The sequence below is a fragment of the Panthera pardus genome, unplaced genomic scaffold, assembly GCF_024362965.1.
Source record: "Panthera pardus isolate Hobbes unplaced genomic scaffold, ASM2436296v1 HiC_scaffold_11, whole genome shotgun sequence".
Taxonomy (NCBI): Eukaryota; Metazoa; Chordata; class Mammalia; order Carnivora; family Felidae; genus Panthera; species Panthera pardus.
The window spans coordinates 33,805,530-33,828,409 of NW_026526666.1; the positions used below are offsets into that span (position 1 = coordinate 33,805,530).

The 22,880-nt window shown below is 34.0% G+C and overlaps 1 protein-coding gene across 10 annotated transcripts in view; it reads right to left on the minus strand.

Moving 5' to 3' along the window:
* Window positions 1-676: 676 nt before the first annotated feature.
* Window positions 677-22,880, minus strand: part of SH3GLB1 (SH3 domain containing GRB2 like, endophilin B1) — a 34,789-nt gene continuing 12,585 nt past the window's right edge. Inside the window, exons 3-11 of one of the 10 annotated variants that reach the window (XM_019414050.2) lie at window positions 21,808-21,936; window positions 19,536-19,669; window positions 18,096-18,188; window positions 14,556-14,594; window positions 12,875-12,898; window positions 8,677-8,766; window positions 8,186-8,289; window positions 1,513-1,738; window positions 677-1,146 (exon numbers count right to left, since the gene is read on the minus strand). In XM_019414050.2, the coding sequence (XP_019269595.2) occupies window positions 1,039-1,146; window positions 1,513-1,738; window positions 8,186-8,289; window positions 8,677-8,766; window positions 12,875-12,898; window positions 14,556-14,594; window positions 18,096-18,188; window positions 19,536-19,669; window positions 21,808-21,936 (947 nt within the window). In that variant the 3' untranslated portion in view covers window positions 677-1,038. Of the gene's footprint in view, window positions 1,147-1,512; window positions 1,739-8,185; window positions 8,290-8,676; window positions 8,767-12,874; window positions 12,899-14,507; window positions 14,595-18,095; window positions 18,189-19,535; window positions 19,670-21,807; window positions 21,937-22,880 lie in introns of all 10 variants that reach the window. The other 9 variants (XM_019414046.2, XM_019414047.2, XM_019414052.2 and 6 more) reach the window with 9 other exon arrangements.

The following is a 22,880-nucleotide window of genomic DNA, read 5'->3' on the forward strand; positions in this document are numbered from 1 at the left end:
AGCAATTTTCTGACCGTAAGTGTGTTTCACAACCGGAGATCCTGATCAAGATAACCTAAGTTCATTAATAAATATTCAAAATTTTATTAGTAAATTGAGTAACCAAAAATGTATTGTTTGTATGCAATTTTCCTCTATAATGAGTGTAGTTGCACTAATCAATATTTTGATAAGAATTTGTTGTTCCATAAGAACACATTCTCTTTACTGAAATATGTTCTTAACAGATCCAGTTCTGATTATGCATTAAATTGTGCCAATTAAACAATCTTAAAAACATTGTTTAGCAAATTGAACTTGTTCCAGATGTTTTAGAACCTTAACGAAATATATACCAGAGAAATATGGTAATCCTTTTCAAGGATTTCAAGGACTAGTTGTTCTTAAATTTAAAAGAAATCATTCAGCAGTGTTTAATAACCAACCCCCCCCCCCCCAACACCAAACTTCCGAAATAAACCATTGAGATACAATATTGAAATCACTCCATTTCTGTTGGAAAACAAGGTAAACATGGTAGATTCACTGCATTTCTGTTTATGGAAACATTCAGAAATATTATATTTTTCACAAAAGAGGCTTACACCCTAGAGCTCTTTTAAAACCAACAGTTTAAAACAAATTTTAATTTTATTCTTTGGCTATTAAATTATACCTAATAAATGAGTCACTGATATCAATTCACAATAAATTTATTTTACATAAAAGAAAAAGCTTGCCATTAATGAAAAAATTCAGTAGAAAACAGTTCTTCTGCTTTAAGTTGGAGCTCAAAAGTAGAAGCTGCTTATTAGTGAAACTCAGTAGAAAGGGAATTTTGTAAGAAAACATTCTTGGCATGAAAGCACTAACATAAATTCTGTAATGAAATATTTACCATGCAATTTCACTGGCAGAAAGGCTGGTTTCTGATGGCTGGTATTTCTTTTCAGTCTCCTAAGAACATTAACATGGAAGATACTTAAACCTGCTTTATTCAGAGTTAATTGTATATAAATACTGGTGTCATGATGGGTAATCTTTCCATAGTCCACCTATTTAATTGAGCAGTTCTAAGTAGGTAATTGGCACCCTGCCCTTCTGATTTCCCCTTTCCCCCATTAGCCAGTCTGAATCCATTCCAACGACACTGAACACAGTGATCACCTACAAAATAAAATATTTCCAGTTATTAACTATGTTAGAAAATAAACATCTGTAACTTGTTTAAGCTATTCATTATCAAAGTTCTTTAAACATTATTAATTTTGCTGAAAGATAAAGGATTTTATTAGAGGCAGTTTTAGAAATTTTCTAGTTATTTAGCAGTTAAAAACTTTAAATCTGTGCTATTCTATTAAAGAATAGTAGTTAAAATTTTTATAAAATGTTGATATAACCATCTTAAATCTATGAAAGCATTCATGATAAACTATCTCCCAAGAAGTAATAAAGAATTTGCATTTTATTATAATACTAGAAGGTATGTCAATCTATGATACAGTTTTCTTCTTAAACCCATATATTACTCACCTCATCCGCCAGAAGTGATAATTCACTACTGTTTGCAGCATCATAATCATACAGAACCCTGGCCTTCCTGCTGCCACTGCACTCCTTAAGGTCAATGAGGTTGGAAGGGGAGGTGATTACCAGACCACTTGTTGAAGTCAAGGCAGAAGAACCAATCACATTTGATGAAGCAGATGGTGCAGGTGCCACAGAAGTCTGATTGTTGTTAGAATAATTGGATGGAAAACTGTTGGGAAAAAATGGCCAATTATCAATTTCCAAGTGACTATAGCTTCTGAATACCGCCACTTGGTGGCAGTGTTTACTTTCTACCAACTTCCACTTTGGCTAAAGATTTACAGATGTAATATTTTAATAGCAAAGTACCCTAACTAACTTATGCCTCTTAGGCCATAGAGAGGAAGACACAGAATCTGAAGCAGGCTCCAGGCTCTGAACTGTCAGCACAGAGCCTGATGTGGAACTTGAACTCATGAACCGCGAGATCATGACCTGAGCCAAAGTTGGACGCTTAACTGACTGAGCCACCCAAGCGCCCCATGCAGGTGGTTTTTAAATATAAGTACTTGGAAGTTTTTTTCAAAGCTGTCTTTACAATTATAAACTTGAAGTTTAAAAACAAATCCCCCCCCCAAAACAAAACATGCTATTTCCAGAAAAAAATGAATTTATCCTTAAAACACTTCCAAAAAACTTCTACTAGTATGTTTTATTAATCTTTTCTTGCCTTTATGAATTGTTATATAAAAATATCAATGAATAACACTTCTATACTAGATACCACCACAAGAGTGAAGTCTTCTCAAGTTAATTCTTTGAGAAATATTTGAATAACCAAACTCTTTTTATAAAACTGATCCAATCACACTTTCCTATTCATTCAAATGACAAATATTTATGGAAAATCTACATGTCCAACATCACTACCACAAGCTAAAGACACAAGGATGAAACAATACCCTTCCTTTATGGACATAATACACAAGGGAAGGACATGGACATACAAATACTATGTTATGAGTAATAATTACCATAATGAAGACTCGATGGGAGAATAGGGCAAATTTCACAAGCTTATTCTGTCTTGTATTTTTTGTAGGGGAAAAATAGTAAAGTTTTATTAGAAACTAGTGAAATCTAGGGATGCCTCGGTGGCTCAGTTGGTTAAGCGTCCAACTTCAGCTCAGGTAATGATCTCATGGTTCGTGATTTCAAGCCCCGCGTTGGGCTCTGTACTGACAGCTCAGAGCCTGGAGCCCGCTTCGGATTCTGAGTCTCCCTCTCTCTCTCCCCCTCCCCTGCCCACACTCTTGTCTCTCTCTCGAAAAAATAAAACATTAAAAAAAAAATTTTTTTTTAAAAAGAAGTTAGTGAAATTTCTGTGACAAATGTGCTTGTAAATATTTTAAAGATAATTAAAGTTTTCAATTTAGTGTAAAGCTACTGTTTCTCCAATACTACATGGAAAAGAGCATAAAATGGCTGGCCTATATTCATTCTAATTCAGCCATTTCTAAGGTTGAAAATTTCCTATGAAAATTCATATTTAAATTTTAATAAATATAAAAGGTCTCATCTGGTAAGGTGGGTAAAATTCATCCCTAAATAAAACACAACTTCCTTCTTCTCTTTATGACCACTGTGCCATCTGGAAATCAGTCAGCCAACAACACAATTCTCGTTAGTCTCATAACCTCTTCTCTAAACCTTCCTTCACCCTCTTATGCTTGTGTTTATTTTTCATACTTATTGAGTCTACAAGTGGATGGAGTAGGAGTTGTATGGTCCTCATTACCATTTCTACACTCTTCTAACCAATCTTGCCCAATCTTGGAATTTCAGGTTATTTGACTCTTTACTACCCATCATCTCTTGTTGCCATCATCTATGGATGTTTCATTCCCTTCTCCATTTCTACAAGATTTTAGTTCCTGGCTCACAGATACTGTATCTCACCTGGTGATTATAATATCCATAGAGACAATTCTTCCAACACTTTGCCTTTTCAGATCCATGGTATCTTCTCTTTCTGTACCTGATCCTGTAGTTCAGTCACCCATTTCTACTGCCTCATCTAGACCTCATTAATTCCAAAAATTATAACCCTTGCAATAATAATTTCCAACATCCCATTGTCTGACCATCATCCTTTTTTTTTCCCCAGTACTCTCCAACAAGTCTATAGTGGATCTATGGTCCTACTAATACGTCCTTCATGGCCATGGTAATTACTATAATCACTCCCTTGCATATGTCTTCATCTCCTATATTCCTCACTTTAAATTACTCATTTGGTAAAAATCTATGAACCTACTCAGTATCCATGTTATTTACTGTTGAGAGGAGAAAAGTACAAAACCATGTTGTCTGGCCTTGCCCTTGATTTATGAGTAGGAACCTCAAGTGGGTCCACAATGCTGCTTAGCAATTACTATACATTTCTCTAGGTCCATTCACTTTCCATTCTTCTAATATTTCATACACTTTCATCCATCCTCAAAATTCTAGCAATTTCTCCTCTAACCTTATATTAGGTTGATGAGTTGTTTCCTTTTTCACAGAGAGGAAAAAGAACAATCAGGACACATCTACGTGTTTGTGGTCATCTCTCCTCTTACTACAGATGAGCTGTCTATGCTTCTATGGCTAGTTTCTCCACCTGTGCACAAAATCTCATTTTTACCTCTCAAGGATATCACGCTAGCAATTCTTCCTTTTCCCATGCTATCTTATTTCTCTATGTGCTGTATCATTCTCATCAGCTTGCAAACATGCTCTGATTTCTCCTATCTTAAAAACAAAAATCTGCGAGACCCACTTTCTCCTCCAGCTACTACTTCATTTTTCTGGTCCTCTTTACACTAGAACTCCTTTGAAAGATTTATCTAAACTTACCATCATAGTCCCTCCTCTTCTGTTCTCTTACACTGTAGACATGATCTGGCCCTATTGTTCCACCAAAACTACTCTTGTCAAGGTCAGCAAGGACTTCAATGTTCTAATCCAATGGTCTATTGACATTCCTCACTTCACTTGACATATCTGGTGATCACAGTGGATCCTTTCCCTCCACTTTCCTGTACACCTTCCTCACTTGACTTCCAGGCAACACTTTTGGTTTATATCTTACCTTACTGTTCATTCCTTACCGCCACTTCCTTAGCTGTGCTGGAGTACTTCAGGGTTTAGCCCTTAGCCCTCTTTTTTTCTCTGCCTATATTTACTACCTTTCATCTAGTCTGAGACTTAAACATCCCTGATATGCTGACCACTCTCTAACTTGTATCTCTAATTTAGCTCCCAAACTCCAGACCTGCATATCCTAAAACTGGGCATCTCCACTTAGATGTTTAATAGACATTTCAAACTTCATTATGTCTAAAATTGGGCTTCTGGTGTAAAACTGGGGTGATCTACCACCCCAACCTCCTCCTCCTGTGACATTCCCCATTTTAATTAACTATAGCTCCATTCTTTCAGTTGCACAGGCCAAACACCTGCAATAATTCTTAACTCCTCTGAGCCCTATGTAAATGAAGTCCGTCAGCAAATCTTGCTGGTTCTACCTCTAAAATGTACCCAGGGTTTGATCATTTCTACCACATCTATCACATTCACCATGATCCAAGCCACCATCATCTCCTGACTGGATAGGCTAAAAGTTTGCAATCAGCTCCAAACAGTTCTGTGTGCTTCCACTCATGTCCTCTAGCATTTATCTTTAACAGAGCAGCAAGAATAGTCCTATTAGATGCTAGTTGAATCTGTCACTCTTCAGGGCAAAACCCTCAAAGGCTTCTCACCTCTGAATAAAGGCCAAAGCCCCATGTGTCCCAGCTTCCCGTTTTCGTTTTCTCCCGTTTTCTCGATTCATCTCCAGCCGAGCCCTCCTTACTGTTGCTTGAACATTACAGCTATGTTCCTGCTTCAGGGTTTTGTACTTGCTGTACCCTCTCCTGGAGCAATTTTTCTCAGATGCCTGCATGGTTTGCTTCCTCTCATCTTTCAGGTCTGTCTTCTCTAACTAGTGCAAACCTTTACCCCTAACCAAGGCACTTCTCCACTTCTTTTTCTTCACTGCATTTATCACCTTCTAATGTAGTATGTAATTCACAGCCATATCGATTTTCTACTTCCCTCTGCCCCCAAATAGATGTAGGTTCAACGAAGACAGGGATTTGCTCTGTTTTGTTTACGCTGTATCCTTCATGCCTGGAATAGTGCATTTTTAAAAATTAAAAGCAAATGTTTCTCTGATAGATAACAGGGTTTTAATGACAAAAAGAACTAATTTCTAATTCAGGTTTTACTATAAAGTCAGGAACACATTTCTTAGCATCTCTTGCTCAGTGAACTCAGTTCCTCAGCAGTGGTTAAATATATACATTTCTGAAGATTAAAAACAAAAAGACCCTCTCTTTCCCCACATAAGTGTGTTCATACACATGTGTTTTTAAAGCCTCTATGGAATTTTACTTTCAAATTTACTAGTATAATTAACCTTTGTTCACCACTGACCTCTACCTATGTCACTTTGGGGGAATTAATGGTAAGAAGAAAAACACCCAACCTCCATCCCTCCAACCAAACAACAACAAAAACCCTGAAAGACCATTTTTACCTTCTAAGAACTTTCACTGGTATTTTAAAAACTATAGACTTTCTGCTACTGTAGCTTGATGTATTAAAACCTTCTAATTATTTAAAAATAAAATACATTTGCTAGCCTTGTGACTAGTGCTTCTGTTTCCGCATCTGTAAAATGTGGATAATGGTACCTACCCTCACAGGTATGAGGACTGTAACATTACATATGAGGTGTCTAGAGGAGTGCCTGGGGACAACTAGAGCCCTTCCTAAATGACTACTGTTTTCAGTTACTACTACTGCTACTAACACTGCTATTATAACCTGGTTCTACTTCTCAGAAATAGCTTCTGAATTCGCATGGAATTGGATGATTTGTCAAGTTCTGCAACTGAATACTTCTATACACTCTTAAAAAGCATAACCTGCAACATTAAAGACTTCAAACTCTCTCCCCCTCCCCTACTCTCTATCACTGGTCCTTACCAGTAATCTAATTCTTTGAGGGCAGGCTTTCTTCCCCAGAACAGCAGCACTCATTTCACGGTAATGTCTGAGCTTACCCTCAAGTGCAATAACTAGCATTTTGTTTGGATGGAAGAGTTCCAAGCATTTGTATGGCTTTAAGCAGAGTGCAAGTACAGATGGTAACAACAGCAACCCCTCTGCTGTATCAGGACACAGTGAAAAGAAAGTACTAAGGCATCTTGGGCTTAAAATAGCTGTAACGATGTGGGGATAAAGTGGTGTTCTGCTTTCAGGTATTTACCACCACTAACAAAACTTTAAATATACAGAAGTGTAAATCTTCTGTAAATCCTATCGGAATAACCAATGGTATCAGACCATGATTCATTTTTAAGATCTAAAATTGGTTTTGTGGATGTGCCTAATATTGTTCTAAGCCCAGTTTTAAAGGATTATGCAGAAAAGAATATTGAATCCACTTAAAAAAACCCCACCTTATTCCTTAAAATTATCTTCTCTTGATATTTTTCCTTCAAATATTATGTATCACCCACTCCCTGCTTTAATGGTTTCTCACTATATAAATCTTAAACTCCTTACTCTTACTTACTTTACAGGACATTGGTGACATGACCCTGCGTCACTCATCTAGCCTCATCTACCATCCCATTCCTTAACTCAAACACCATGTACACTCTAGCCAGAACGAACTACTGTCAGTTCCCTGAACTTGCCACACTACTCTTTTTCCCTGGCCTTTTTACATGCGTGTTCTTCCTTTGTCTGAATATTTGTTGTCCCTGCCCCTTTCTTCATCTAAATTATTTCCACTAAAATAATTTCATTTGTGAAACTTTGCTAGACCCACCTGAGTCACAGTTAGATGTCCCTTGCAGGAACCTACACTTCTACCTTTCCACTTGCCATCTGGCCCATCCCCCAATGGCCTTTATTTCTAGCTAGACTTTAAATACCTAGGTATTTCCATCTAGACCTTGTAGAGACCATGTTTGTCCTATACATCATTTTATTTCCAGTGTAACCTTACAATGTGAACTCCATAAGGGTAAGCAATTTTGCCTGTTCTGTGTGCTGATATAATCCTAGAGTACAGAACAGTGCTTGGTATATGGCAAGTGTTCAATAAATATCTGATGAATGAATGACTGAGCTATGCATGTTATACGTTATCACTTTGCTTTAAAGTATATTAAAATATAATTTTTAATAATAACATCAATGGGCTTGAGGTCTTACAGACTATTTCAAAACTTTTTTTTCTTAAGCAGTGAACAAGTGAGTAATGAATAAGTATAAATTAGCTAGCTGATCCCTAAGGGCAAATAAGTGTCAATGTAACTAGTTAATCTTCCTCAACTAATTGCAAAGGTAGTCCACAGAAAAGTGAACTTCAAACACTTTTGGTGCCAGGAGAGTTCAAAATGTTTTTGCTACCTCACAAGTCTGACAATTACTTTCCTTAAGAAAAAAAAATCTGATTTTAAGCAAGCTAACACAAGCCTTTAATTCTTTGAATCTTCACCTCTATCATTAGTTCATATGCAAAAATCTGAATTTCTTCTCTTATCAGGAGTTTTATGTGTGAAAAGGAAATTACCACCTTCCTAGTTGTTTCTGGAGGTCTAACATGTACTGGTAACATTGTGCATAATAAGTCATCTGGGCTTCCACAAAGTCATTCAGACAGCGGAGATGATGGGCCTGTAAAGGAAAGTTACAGTTACTTCTCAGCTCTATAATCTACTTAAAAGTGTTAAATTCCAAGGGGCAAGAAAGCACGACATATACTCATGGCAAAACACCAGTAACTAGCATTCTACTACAAGGCTTATTGAGACTGACTTCGGTCAGCAGTGTAAGAACAAAACGTGCAGCCAATAAAGGCCAACAAATGATGATAGTGGGAGAACTAGGTGATGAAGTATAAACAAAAATTTAAAATATTTCTCCATGTATCTTGGAAAGTGCCACAATTTAAATTTTCCTTGATAAGTGACTGAAAAAGAAGTTCAGTTTTCCCCCTTCAAAGTGCCTTAGGACCATCAAAGTCTTCTGTTTCAAACAAACTTCCAGTTAATGAACACTCACGTGTGTACTGCTGATTCCCTCTAATAGAAGTCTTGTAATCTCTGCTTGACGATCAAATTCACTTTGGGTTATTCTCAATTCCTGTTCAGACTTAAATTGGAATATAGTTTTAGAATTTTGCTTAATGACTTAGTCCGTTTTATGTACATTTGTTTAGACAGTTTACAAATCTCTCAGGTAAACCCTGAATGATGAGCTGGCAATGCTCTCATTCTGCTTTGAGTTTAAACTGTTCCCTGAACTCTACACCTCAGCTTTTCTATATTACTCAATCTAGATAGAATGTATTCCTTACCATTACTTGACTCAAAAAAATCTATTAATGTCAAAGCTTAATGACATACACATAAAAGCCTAGAAACGCTACTATGGGACAGTCAATATACTGTCATGTATTTTGTCATGTCAATATAAAAGGTCATAACATTTTATAAAATCTTAAGAATATTAGTTTATATGTATATTTGAAAAAATTCTCAATTATTACTATAGTTAATTTATTTTGAAGTTAAAGATAGCCTTTAATCTCAAATGAAAAAACTTAAGAGTAAAGCCATAGATTTTAATCTCTCTCTCTCTCTTTTTTAATGTTTGTTTACTTTTGAGAGAGAGCACGTGAGGGAGGATGGGATAGAGAGGGAGACAGAGGATCAGGAGCAGGCTCTGAGCTGAGAGCGCAGAGCCCGATGTGGGACTTGAACTCATGACCTCAAACTCATGACATCATGATCTGAGCTGAAGTCAGACGCTTAACCGACTGAGCCACTCAGGTGCCCTAGATTTTAACCTCTTATGTTTAGTTATCAAACATACCGTTTCTAGGCATATAGTTCTTAGGTTCCTTAAGAAGGAACTCTTTTTGCATAAGGGGTGACTTTTTAGTTTTCTTTCTAAACTTTGCATTTTATATGGCTTAAGCATCACTATTATCTACAGGATGTACTAGGATTTTTCTGCAAGTTATGGGTGACCTTTAATCAGTAGTGTGCTGATAAACTGGCTGGGGTTGGGGGAGTTCTAATGTGCTGATTTTCATGGTGCAAATACTCCAACCACACATCATTTCAAGCTACCAAGGTGAAGTCACTGACCTCGTGGCTGGAAAGAGGTGTATGTAATAGCACTCCACTACTACTAGCTTCAACCCTCTCATACAGGTTCAGTGCTGGGACAAAACAGTTCACTAAAAAATCAACTCAATAAAAATAGTAAATACTCAATAAAAAACATCTTAAACCTTTAGCCAGAGTTGGTTGGTAGTAAGTGAGGAGGAGAAAAATAAAATCTCACATCTCACTCAAAATACTCAGCTTATCCCACACAGGGAATCATCATTGGTGAGAATATCATTAATACTGTTATGTTATACTACCTCTCCAGGATAAATAGCTCCCCCACCTATCCAAGTAATATTTCTAAGACTGTAGTAAGTATAAAAACTAGGTCTAAACTTTTTCCTTGCACATCCCATCTTCCTCTCCGTCAACGTTTGGTGGCAATAGTTAACCTAGTGAACCAGTCAACAAGGAAGCAAAATAATCAGGTGCTATAATCATTTTCATCCCACTGGTAACAGACCTGGCAGAGTGACTAAGAAGTGACCACTAGATTGGACTTATGGAAATGAGCTTGAATTACTCAATAATTCAAAAGTTAAAATTAAATTTTACTTGGCTGAAACCAGAATGCATGGTGCTTTGATAACAGAGCTGAAGTTACAAGTTTCATCTAGAAGCCAGTATGAAGCAGAAAAAAGTCCCAGGAGAAGGAAAGAATCAATCAATATTCTTCCTAAGTAAAGTGTTAAGGAAAACCAATCACTTCAGAGTTACATTTGCATTATTTACTGTTCTGCTTGGTTGAATACAAAACGGTTTTAAGAAGTTACCATAATAAACCTAAAATAAATGAAATTCAGAAGTAAACAAGACTAGTGAAAGTACAATTTGATTTAATGGCTTTTAGTAGAAAAGGCAGAAAAGCCTACTAAATAGCAATATTTCTATACAAGGTGTAAACAAGTAAGCTAGATAATAGATTAAGGGACTGGAAAGTCTGAGTATGAAGTGGAAGTGTTTAGTTAAGGACACTGAGTAAAAAAAGTTATAAAATGATCTCACAAAGGATAAGAGATCAGTCTTCCGTGTTTGAGCAAAACTGAATGATTTCATTATGAAGAAAGGCACCATGTTACAAAGCCTCGGAAGTCATTCTTTGAACAATTCAGACTTTGTATTTAGAAAAGGTAAATGACAGGAAGGAAATGAATCCCATTTTTTGAACAAGTTTCAGTGTATGTCTGGGGTAGCTGCAGTCAGATGTCCCAAACCATCTCTACTGCTGACATATATAATGATCACAATAATTAATATAAAAGGCTGAGGTATCTGAAATAGGTTTGGCATCATTTACTTAGGAAGAGAATGATCCCTATTAGAAAGACAGATAAAAAGGGTTTAAAGAAAGAACTGTCTTTCTTTAAACATTTAAGGGTTTTTATTCTGTCCTCCAGAAGACCTCATTCCCTGACGAATTTTACAATTAAGACAAAGAATTCTAGGGGAAAGACCTTTTCCTGCCAGAGTATATGACAGCATAACTTGGGTTAGGGAAGCAAGAAGAACTCTTTTAGGATGTAACTTGGAAAAAGGGCAAGAATTTGTTGATCTGTGATATCAGGACTGGGTAACTAGAAGCTAGAAATTTGGTGGTTATGCTTTTGAGGCATTTGCTGTGAAATTTTGTTCAGTGTTATTTTTTTCTATAGGCTTAAATCTTAAAACATTTGAAGATACGAAGTTTTAAAATTATATATTTTTTAAATTATAAAAATGACAGAAGTGAGTATGGAAGAAAAAAATCTCCCTAAATCCATTTTGATATATTTTCTGAAGTTACACACACACACACACAATAAATATTTGTTTCATGGGCTTCTTCCCATTGTATATATCACATATTTCCCAAACTCACAGAGACTGCAGTATCAGAGATTTTTTGGTGTAACTGTTTGCTAACCAGAGTGGAAGAGACCCTGGTTTCATTGTTCAACTTATATTCTCTTCCATGTTACTCTGCCCTCTTTTCATGCTAGAGGTTCAGGAACAACCAGAGGCCATGGCAGAAACATAACTAAGCTGACAAATGGATTTCACAATAGAGGATGGAAGAAGTCAAGCATTTCATACTGAATTTCCAATTCATAGAGTCAAAACCCCATAACCTATTCAGGGAACAGACTGTATAGTCAGCATTCCTACAAAGTCAAAAAATAAAAAGTTAAAGTTTGAAAAAAAAAAATAGGGGCCACAGTTACCACCGGCCCTTAATCTCCAGCACTGTCCTCATCTGGAGGTCAAATTTTGGTAGGCATGAACATGAGGAGTAAATAAAAAATGCTTCTGAAGACCTTAAGTGGCATTTGAAACAAATCTGCCTAAAGTCATAATTTTATTCCTTACATTCTTGCTTATTATTTTATTTCCCAGCCTAGATAAAATGAGAAACGGAAATACAGAAAGAGGGCCTACTAGTAGCAGTAGCAGTCATGTGGGGCTTCTAAGTGACAGTCCAACACTGAGGGAGGAGACAACATACTTCAAAAACAAACAACAGATCTAATTGTTATACAGTACAATAATGTACATTTATAATAGTGACCCTAACTGTAAATGAAATTAAATACATGCTATCCTATATTTACCTAATGGAGCAGTAAAATACTATTTTAAAACTGTTTTCAACTAAGGTGACAGAAGACTTAGCTCTGGTGCTGGAGGAACAAGCTTCGGTTACCTAGGAAACTCATTTGTGTGACATATGGTATATTCAATCTCTGAATATACAAGACATGGCGTAAACTATATTTTACATAATTGTCACGTAAGTAAACCAAGTATTTAAACTGTTTCCTGGCAAGCACTGTAAATATTACTACTTAATGTAGCATGTATCTAGTATTTATCAGAGTGTGTGCACAGTACATCTCTGTAATATTCTTCTACTGCTCTGTGGAGCTGCTACTAGCCAAAGAGATCTGAGCTTTCTATAATAATTTTCAGACTTTATAAGTAACAAAGATATAGTAACAAAGACTGTCACTGGCCCTATCCTATTGGCTGTTGTCCAAGAAATATTTACTGAATGAATGACAATTAAATTCTTGTTTCATAATTCTGTAGTTTAATAATTTACTTACTTTTGTCACTTCCTCTGCCCAAATCTAGCCAGCATTAAAAATTAGAGAAAAATATACAGCATGAAAGAAAGTTGGAATTTAACATTTTCTACAACTTAGTATAGAAAAATGTAATTATTTTAAATTCAAAGGGCATACTCTCCTCTTCCGGAGTCACATTAACACAATAGTGAATCAGTATAGTTTAATATACTGTGAAAGTATGCCTTCATATGTATCAATAATGTTAATTTTTGAATCTTATACTAATTTTATAAATTAATACGAGTAATAGTTTTCCAAAATTGGGACTATTTAGCCCCTCTTAGTTGTAGTTTTCTAATCTGTAAAATGAGAGGTTTGGACTAAGTAATTTCTAATTTCTCATTTAGGTCTAAAATTCTAGAATTTTGGGAAACTAAAATAAAGCAAGGATAAATAGACAGTGAACATTGATATAGCCACTGGTGGAGCACATTATACTTGAGAAATAGTTTAAAATTACCAGAGTTAAACACATATAAGTAGATGACATCAGTAGTAACACAAATGCCTAATAAATGGAACATAGTCTTGCTAACTGTTTAGGATATTTTTACCTAAAATAAAAGAAAACCTATGATCTATAGACAATTACCAATGACTGAAATAGTCTAACACTTTCATTCACCTACAGATAGGACAATGGAAATAAATGAATGCATTCTCTTGCTATCTAAGGAATGCCCTGATTTATCCAGGGCTTTGGTGATCATAGTAGTTTAAACAACAAAAATGCATTTTAAATATTGTTTACATAAACTTTCCGATTACACGGACATTTTCCCCCCTTCAGCTCAATGCTAATGGAATAAAAACAACTGACTGTGAATTTATTATTAACTGTACTACAGATTCCATGTCACTTCTAGGGAAGTAATTTATCTAGCAGTATAATGCCAAATACCACATCTATAAATCTTTATTGGCTAATGTTTATGAGTTCTGGGGCTATATTCAGATTTTATGAATTTCCATTTTGTTAAAAATTAAAAATTACTTAACATCTCAAAAATTTCCTCAAACCAGACTCAACATATATAGAACAATCCTCATTCCCAACTCTTACCCAAGGCTATTAATTAATATCCTGAAGCTTTCCAAAGTAAATTAGCAATGGATAGGGAATGGGCCTTGCTACTATAAAAATACCCAAAATATCAGGGGGAGGTGGAGTGTCTTGGCCCGAAACTGAAGAAATTAATTCAATGTTGAGTTTGGGTGAAAGTTAAGGTAAACATCAAAGATACTAAGAAACAAAGTAAATCTGTATACCTTACACTTTTCTCTAAGTAAATTTTGTTAATTTTCTTTGCTAAAAGTAAAAATGCAAAGTGCCAGCCAAATTAATGTCTTAATTACTAGGTATAAAAGGCACTATATATTTATATATAAATTCATATTTTAAAACCTGAATTTGGCATAGATAATAATATTTGGCAATTAGGACACAATTTCTTTTCTTCAAGTTCCAATATTACTTCAGCTAGTATTCCCTGTGATTTTTGCTGGACTAATGAATTCATGGCTTCGACTACTTTAGACTTTTACATGCAGATAATAGCAAGAGAAGGCACTTTACTGAGGATGTAGAAAACACAGTAGGCCAACAAACCTTCAGCCATTTTACATGCAGGAAGTTGAGCATGTAAGAGAAATTTACCATAATGTTATCTCCTTCAAGGCGAGCTGAGTTTAGTTGCTTAAGTGCATAGGTAAGAGACAAAGAACACATTATACCAATGAACACAGTGAAACAAGTTACTTCTTCACAATAAAGAACACACAAACAAGTATTAAGAGAGCTGAAAAATGGTCTTCTACTTAAAAAAAAATAAACTATATTGCTCTATGGAATGTCACATAGTGGTGCCTATTCAAAATTTTCCAAAAGATACAAATTTTTAAAGACAAAAAACATGGTTGATGCTTGATTTTAAATTAGAACCATTTAAGGAAACATCACTTTAAAAACTGCTGCAGTTACCTATAATTTTTACTAAATTTTCACCTATGAAAGCCCTTCTGCCTACCCACAATTTTCCTATTCAAAGATCATTTCTATTTTATGAATATATGATGCCTTTAACTACATTTTCTTTTCAGTCAACCTCAGCCAGGTCTTGGCATACCCTAAGGAAATATGAAAGGCAGGTCAATCCTTATATTTTTAATAAGCTTTAAATTCTCATATGTGTACATTAAGGTTAAAGTAATATGATGGTGCTCAGTTTGCAGATTAAAGATTTAGACATCTGTGGAAATAAATGCTTAAGCAGGCAGAGGGACATTCATAATACTGTGTTATTTGAAGATGTATTTTCTGTATTTGTATACCTAAAAGTGAGGTCTAAACCTCGAAATACTAGCTTTGAAACCAGATGATTTTTTTCTTCCCATTAACAGAAGTCTAAAATAATTAAAAAAAATTTATATAGAACTAAATAAAGCTAGGTTAATGAATGTCAGTGCCTTATAATTTAAATGCAGAAATTTTATTTGCCTTTGCTTTGCTACTTATGATGTAAGTTTTAGAATATTTTTAAAACTGTGTTTCTGTTCATTATAAAACATTCAAGTAGGTTTTCTTTCTGCTCAACTGGTATATTTTTGAGAAAAGCTTTTGATGTTGTGTTACCATTCTTCAACATGCTAACTAATAAAATACAAGTTAGTAAAGTAGCAATACTGTATACAGGCATAAATATTTTACTGATAGGGCTAACATCATCAAAAAGTTCAATCTAGTGTACTAGATTGTGAACTGAGGGCAGCAGAAATTTTGCATTATTTACCTCTGAACTCAGCAGAGCATGTTATACAAAATAAGCATTTGATAAATATAGAATTGAAAAAGAGGTCACAAGAAGCCAGTAAACAAGCTAAAAAAAAAAAGTCTTCAGGTACACAGGTCCCAAACCTTACTTGCAGAGAAATAACTACTCACAAAACAATACATGGAGATTTATAAAGTGAAATCAAAGAAATTCTGAGATTAGAATAACCTCTTCAAGCTGCCAACTAGGAACGAGGAAATGGGTCAAAGAAGGAAAAAAACCCCGCAAATTCCTAGTGGTTTCTATTTTTCTGTATTCTTCAAGTAAACAGAAGAGAAATACAGAAAACAAACCCCACCAGAGATCACAAAATATAGGCATGCCTCAAGGTTTTATGTAATAACAAACTAATAGGACTTTTCCTTTCTAAAGTATTTCAGACTTACTGCTATAAAGTTGGAACAAAAAGGAGTTGGTTATCTAGGGGAAAAGAACACAACTAAAATCAGGAAATGTGAATTTCTGTTTGGACTAACATTTTAAATATTTGGCTATAGTTAAATTTGTTTTACGTAATATATAAATTCTAGAAAAGTTGTATAAAAATAAAATTGTTCAATAAAGTCATTTGTATACTCTTTGGTATTTTAAATGTAATTTCTCATGGAAAAAATTCTGCCCTCAACAATACTCAGTAAACAAAAATTGTCAAGATCTTTTCTGGATACATCAAAAGGAAACATCTCTCAAAGTTTGTTTACTATTATATTTAGTTCTTACAAACTTTAATAGCAATGGCAAAATAATTTAGAATAACTAAAGGACCTTTACAGTGTTAAATCTATGAGTTTTCTGGAACTTTTTCAGGTAAAAAAGTAGACACAGTCATTATCCCGTAATAGTGCTTGTGTAAGCATTACAAAATAAAGTTTTGTACTGACACTTGACGATGGTATTCTTCTCATTCCACAATCATTATTGGGCACATGTAGGCATTTTGAATAAAGAGATTTTGTTCTGGTTCAAACACTTATTTCCAAATGATCCTTATTTATCTTAACATTTTTTTTCCTGATTATGACATTAGTATCTTAAAAAAATCAATTTATACTTTACCACATAAATCTTTTATTAGCAACTAGAAACCAATCCTAATTTAGAGTCTCTTGCCACCTACAATGTTCATTTTTAAAGTTCTTATTCTGCAAAAAGCCTGTTTTGGGAAGTTAGGGTGTTCTTGATGATGACATCATAATAAATTCTGAGGTGAAATAGCCAGTGAATTTGGATTCAACGTTCTGTCAAAGATAGCTCTCCAGCAGTAACTAATACAGTGTCTTCCAAAGAGGAGCTGTCTAGAAAAAAATTTATTCAGCTCATATAAGGTTTTGGGGTAATTTCATAAGACATCACAACCCAATACCAATTTTACCAGTTGTAAATTTCACTGTAAACCAAATGTCAACCTCTTCTTTCCCAAAACAAGAGAGCCACAGTCAACTTCTGCCAGCACTGTGGTTTATGTTCCTTAAGGCAATGGTTCTTGATGAGGACAGTGGTAGTTGAGTTGGGATGAGAAGGCAGGGGGAATGTCATGCCTCTTAACAAAACATATCCCTTAATATATGTTAAGAATTTGTTAGCCTTCTATAATAAATTCAGACCGGTTTACATTGTACTATCGTAAAGGCATAAATCTCAAATCTGATTGATGTCTCCAATCTTTGGAATGGAAACAAACAGTATAAATACTAGACTAAATAAGCTTATAAATAAAATCTTTCAATAAAGTTATAAATATATACATACATAAATCATTAAATTACTACATTTAATATAAACCCACTCTATTTAAAAAGACTAAACTGAGGTTGATTTTATGAAAAATATACCAGAACTTATGTACCCAAATGAGTTTCCTCCCCTGCAAAATAGTCACCTGGGAGTCCATGCTGCCACTGTTTGAATGGTTTTGGAATTCTTGGTGACAACTCCTTTAGCCAGTTTGACTCACATGTGAAAAGGAGTCCAGTTGAATTTTTAAATCACACACAAGCAATCTCAAATTTGATTCTTTCTTATTTTAATTACTATTTGTTTTTCTATTTCAAAGATAATAACCCTATCTCCAAAAGAATATTTTCTAACATTACTGATGATATTTAAAGAACATGATACAGCTTTAGGAGCTCTCACAATTTTTATTTTTTAGCAACAGGTATATTGCTGAAATAATACTACCTGTTGATACAACTATTCTGCATTGATTTGGATGCATTAAGCTCTGGTAAGTTTGTTTAAAAACACTAAAAGTCATAGTCTAGTCTTCATAATTAACTATACCTTGCATGGTACAGGAGTAAAATATTTTACAAATTTTAAAGTTATCAACCTAGAATGTTTTTCTATTAAAAAATACTACTTACTGAGGCTCTAGTTTCTGCAGCTTTTGCCTTTTTTAGTCGGGTTTTCGCAGCATCCAAATCCAGTCTCTTATTTTGTAATAGTTTCCTTTCTTTCTATAAATATAGAAAAGAAAAAAAAGGCTAATGATGCTAAAGTCCAGTAAAAAGCATACACATTTAAAGTATTATTCTCCATTTAATATATGAATCATCTGCTAAAGATCTAGGATTACAAAATTGACTATGAAGTGACACTTGACTCCTTTTTCTCATGGTTTTCAATTTTAAAATAATGGAGACATTCTAGATGCTTGAAAAATCTGGGAAAGATGGCAGGTGATGGCAGAAACAAACGAATATTAATTTTAATATTTTGTGGTTTTGCTCTCCAGGAAATGTTTTGCTCTATCTTCTTGGTTGTCACAATTGGGGGTGTGGGTGTGTTACTGAGTAGAAGCCAGGATGCTGCTAAATATCCTACAATGCAGTATGGCTCCCACAACAAAGAATTACTTGACTCAAAATGTCAGTACTGTCCAGGATGAGAATGTTTCAAACAGACTATCTAGGAAATACCTATGATAAAGGAGATATGGGCCTAGGGCAAAGTTTCTTGATACCTTAAGTGATCTACTTTAAGAACTATGCAGGTTCACTTAATGTGCCATAGCAGTGAATGCAGTTCTACTACTCCAAAGTGGAATTCCAGATTTCATATATCAAATTTCATCCTATTGACAATTTAATCTTTTAAATCATCTTTCAACTTGGTAGCTTTTCTTTTGTCTCAGGTGAAATACTTTTTACCCAGACAAATTCACTGTAAACATACTGAGTTTCTGAAATAATTTGTAATAAGAAATCTGCAAATTAAAGTTTAAAGTAGTATTTACAATAAAGAATAATCTTGCAAAAATCTTAGGAAAAAAATCCACCTAGATCTCCACTCTCCATCACTGAAACAAACAAAAAATAATACTAGGCTTGGGAAGGTGATATTTATTTCTTTGGCAATAAAACATAGCTGTGTGAAGAGAAGATAACAGGTTTCTAGGGATGCAAAAAACAGGAAGTCGAACAACCGGAAATATAGCTTCCAATAATTAGGTTTTTTGCTTCCAGTTTAAATGAATAGTTACATGTCTATACTATCGTGATATTTTGTACCATATTTTTATAATAATTCCAGGAACTTCTCTACAAATTTTAATGCTGGTAATGGACAAGAATTGATGTAAAGTAATCTCAATAACACTACAGGGACACAAAAATAGAGTACATATCTTTAAGAGTCCTTTATTCTGGTTAGGTTTGTGTTCTGCTGGATATGCACCTAGCTAGATTATTTAAATTTTCTAATCTGCTACATCTACATGATCAATAAGAGGGTAAATTATTCATTAAAAACTGGATTATATATCTTAATATTGTACTAAAAAAAGGGAACATTTTCCAACTCACAGCAATTGTTTTGTAATCTCCTTCTATAAAGTTTCTTAAAGGAGTGAGAAAATTTAAGGCTGATGTTTGAATCAGCTCTCTGTCTGCTGTTCCAATTCGTTTTTGTGTTTCTCCACATTTAATAAGGGCATTACCTGCAAAGGAAAAAAGTGTTGTTTGGTTTTTTGTGTTTTTTTTTTTCTTTTTTTACCATTTTCTGGTAATGTCAGAAAATAAAATCAGCAATTTGATCTGCTTTAAAGTTAGTTGTCACTTCTTTACTTAAGTAAAAAATAAAATAGAATTAACTGTAGTTAGTTTTATTTTAAAAGGTAAATTTAAGACTATAAATATCTAAATAAAAATGACAAAGGTGAAGTCCTTATCATACCATAGTTAATTGTACCAATTCAACCAATGGAACACAAGAGAATAAATATACTAAAAAGTATTTATGGTCATAGCTCAAACAGTGGAGGTATGTTTAGAAAAGCATTAATGCTTAAAATATTTTAATAAGTCAAAATTTGTCTTCTGTTTCTATATTAATGCGTGGGCCTCAAGTATCTTTAAATAATAGTATAAATTTGCATCTTAGGTTAAAGAAAAAGCCATGTTTTGTAACACATATACCTTAATGTTTAAATAGGACAAGTACAGTGGAAAATCGAGCAAATGAAAGGGAACCACAAGACCAAGGTTCTACTCCCAGGTCTACCTCTAATAAATTTTAATTCTATGGATCTTGATTCCTCCATGTTAGCATGAGATCAGATCTGATTGGCAAGGAGGATAATATAACACAGTAGTTAAGAGCGCCATGTCTGGATATATATCTCCATTTGAATTATTAGATGTAGGATTATGGATGAATTATGTAATCTAAGACTCAATTTCTTTGTCTTCAAAATGGAGATAATTTATATTGTAAGTAGGATATAACTGAAGATTTACAGAAATAATATGTTGTGCAGTGTTAAGCCCAATGCCTGAAACACTCAATTGTTAGCTACTATCAATTACTAATAAATGGATTCACAAAGTCCAATTCCAATAATCAGGGTAGAGTGATTAATAGAATTACTATGGGTAAAAACAAACTAAGTGGATTAAAAAAGGAAAAAATGTTCCTTTTGAATGTTCATGTCCCACTAGGCCTTCAGCTTGATGAAGGTAAGGGCTGGATGCCCTTTATGACCCCCAGCATCTAATCGCATCTGACACAAGCAAGCACAAAAAAATCTGTTTAATGTGTAAAATTTTTGTAAAATAGTTAAAATTTAGAAATAAAACTATAAAAATTTTAAGCATTTTCAGACTTCTGAAAGAAGTACATTTTGAAAACCACAATGTAAAAGTTTCAGTTGCATATCTAACAGCCAGTCAATGGATTAATGCCATTCATTATACAGTATTTAGGGTATTTCCTTCTGACATAAAGGTAACTACTAAAACTTTAAGTTCATTTTGCTCCAGAATTTAGTAACTATTTTATAAATCAGTACTATATGAGGAAAATCATTTACCTACCATTTCATACCCACATAAAGACCAATTTCTTGCAGAAGTCTTAATAAAGAGAATTTTTAGCCATGAACAATAGGGAAAGACGCTATAGAAATCTGAAATAGTCTTATATTCTGAGAAAATTAGATTTGAGGGATAATGAGCTTCAGAGTTATACATTTAAAAAGTCAGTACAGCAACTAGCAAAGCTGACATAACTATAAAGCATGATGATAGAAAATTTGAATTACATGAAGAAAATAGAATGAAATGTAATCCAAACATGTAATCCAAATAGTTATCCAGAGATAACCATTGTTAACATTTTTGTGGTACCAACATCATTGTGTAATGAAAGCACTAGTGATGTGTTCAAACACTATGTGCCAGGCATTTTATTATAGAAATCAATAAGCTCTCAAGAAAGCTTTAAAGAAATCATCTAGAGAAGACATATGTAAACAAAATTACAATATATCAAAAGAAGTACTGTAACAGAGGTTGCAAGATTCAATGGGAGTACCAGTAAGCAATTAATTCATTCAACTTTTTAGATCTAAAAAGATTAATGTGAATTCTCAGAATAATATATACTAAAAACATTACATTGAACTGCACATATTTACTGGTCACCTGTATTTCTCACTTTATCTGAAATTTAAACGTAAAAAATTTGAAGTTAAAATTGAGTCTACTAATATTTGGCAAATGTTAATGATGTCTCTAAGTAGTAAAAAATCTAAAAGGAAAGTTATTAACTTAGCAGATCTTTTTGCCTTTTGCTTACCATAAGCTGTTCCTGGGCCAAACTCAGTCCCTGCATCAATCATATATTGTCCCAAAAGTTCTGGGTTGTTTATACGACTTGGAGCTTTTCTATCCAGTTTCTCATAAACAAATTCTTCTATCCTGGCATCTAGGAGAAAGGTTTAAAACTATCAATGATTTCAAAAAAGCAAAACTACTTAAAAGACTTATTGTTGTTTTTTTTCCCTCTGAGCCATTTATCACTCTGCAAATAAACATGAAGTTAGCATGCTTCTAAGTACATATCTTAACAGAGAATTTTTAATTTTTATGTTGCAGTATTATATAGCTCAAAGAAACTTATACTTTAAAAATATGGTAAAATATTTTGGCACAAAAATACTTAAAGTAAAACTATTATACAGTGAGTATTCTATGAGATTTTAAAAGAGTTGGTTATTCACTTAATACCTAATGAAGTTGCCTTTGTCCCACTCATACACAGTCTAATTTTTAACTTTGAATACATGTTCATTTCAATTTCAAAACCAGGGATTTCCAGCTATGAAAATATAGAGATAAGGCACCTATAAGAACTAAAGAGTCACATACCTCTAATACCCTTTACATGCTTTTGCTCGCTCGCATGCTTTCTCTCTTTCCTAGAATCTAAATATAGGCATGGGAATTTAAGGAATAGAACAATCTAGGCATGGAACAGCCACAGACAGAGATTAGCAATATGGTATCTTGGCTTAATTTTATTTAATTTTGCTTAAAGTACAAGATATATCTCTCAGCATGTATTCACATTAACATTAACAGTAAGGTTAAAATACAAAATAGGTTAAAAGCAATAATAGAAGGCTAGTGTACATGGAAAGGGAAAAAAAAATCAGTAAAATCTGAATATAAACACTTGGTTAGTGTAATGTTCAAGACATTCACACCTACACTGTCACCCAATAGTGAGGTATTTTAGAGACAAATGAGAAAAAGTCAGTTTCTAGAAATAATGATGAACTATGAATCAAACTTACAATCCAAAGAGAAGCTAAAATAAATAGGTCCCTTCTAAGCACCTCAGAGAATTCCTCCACAAGTGGAAGCTTC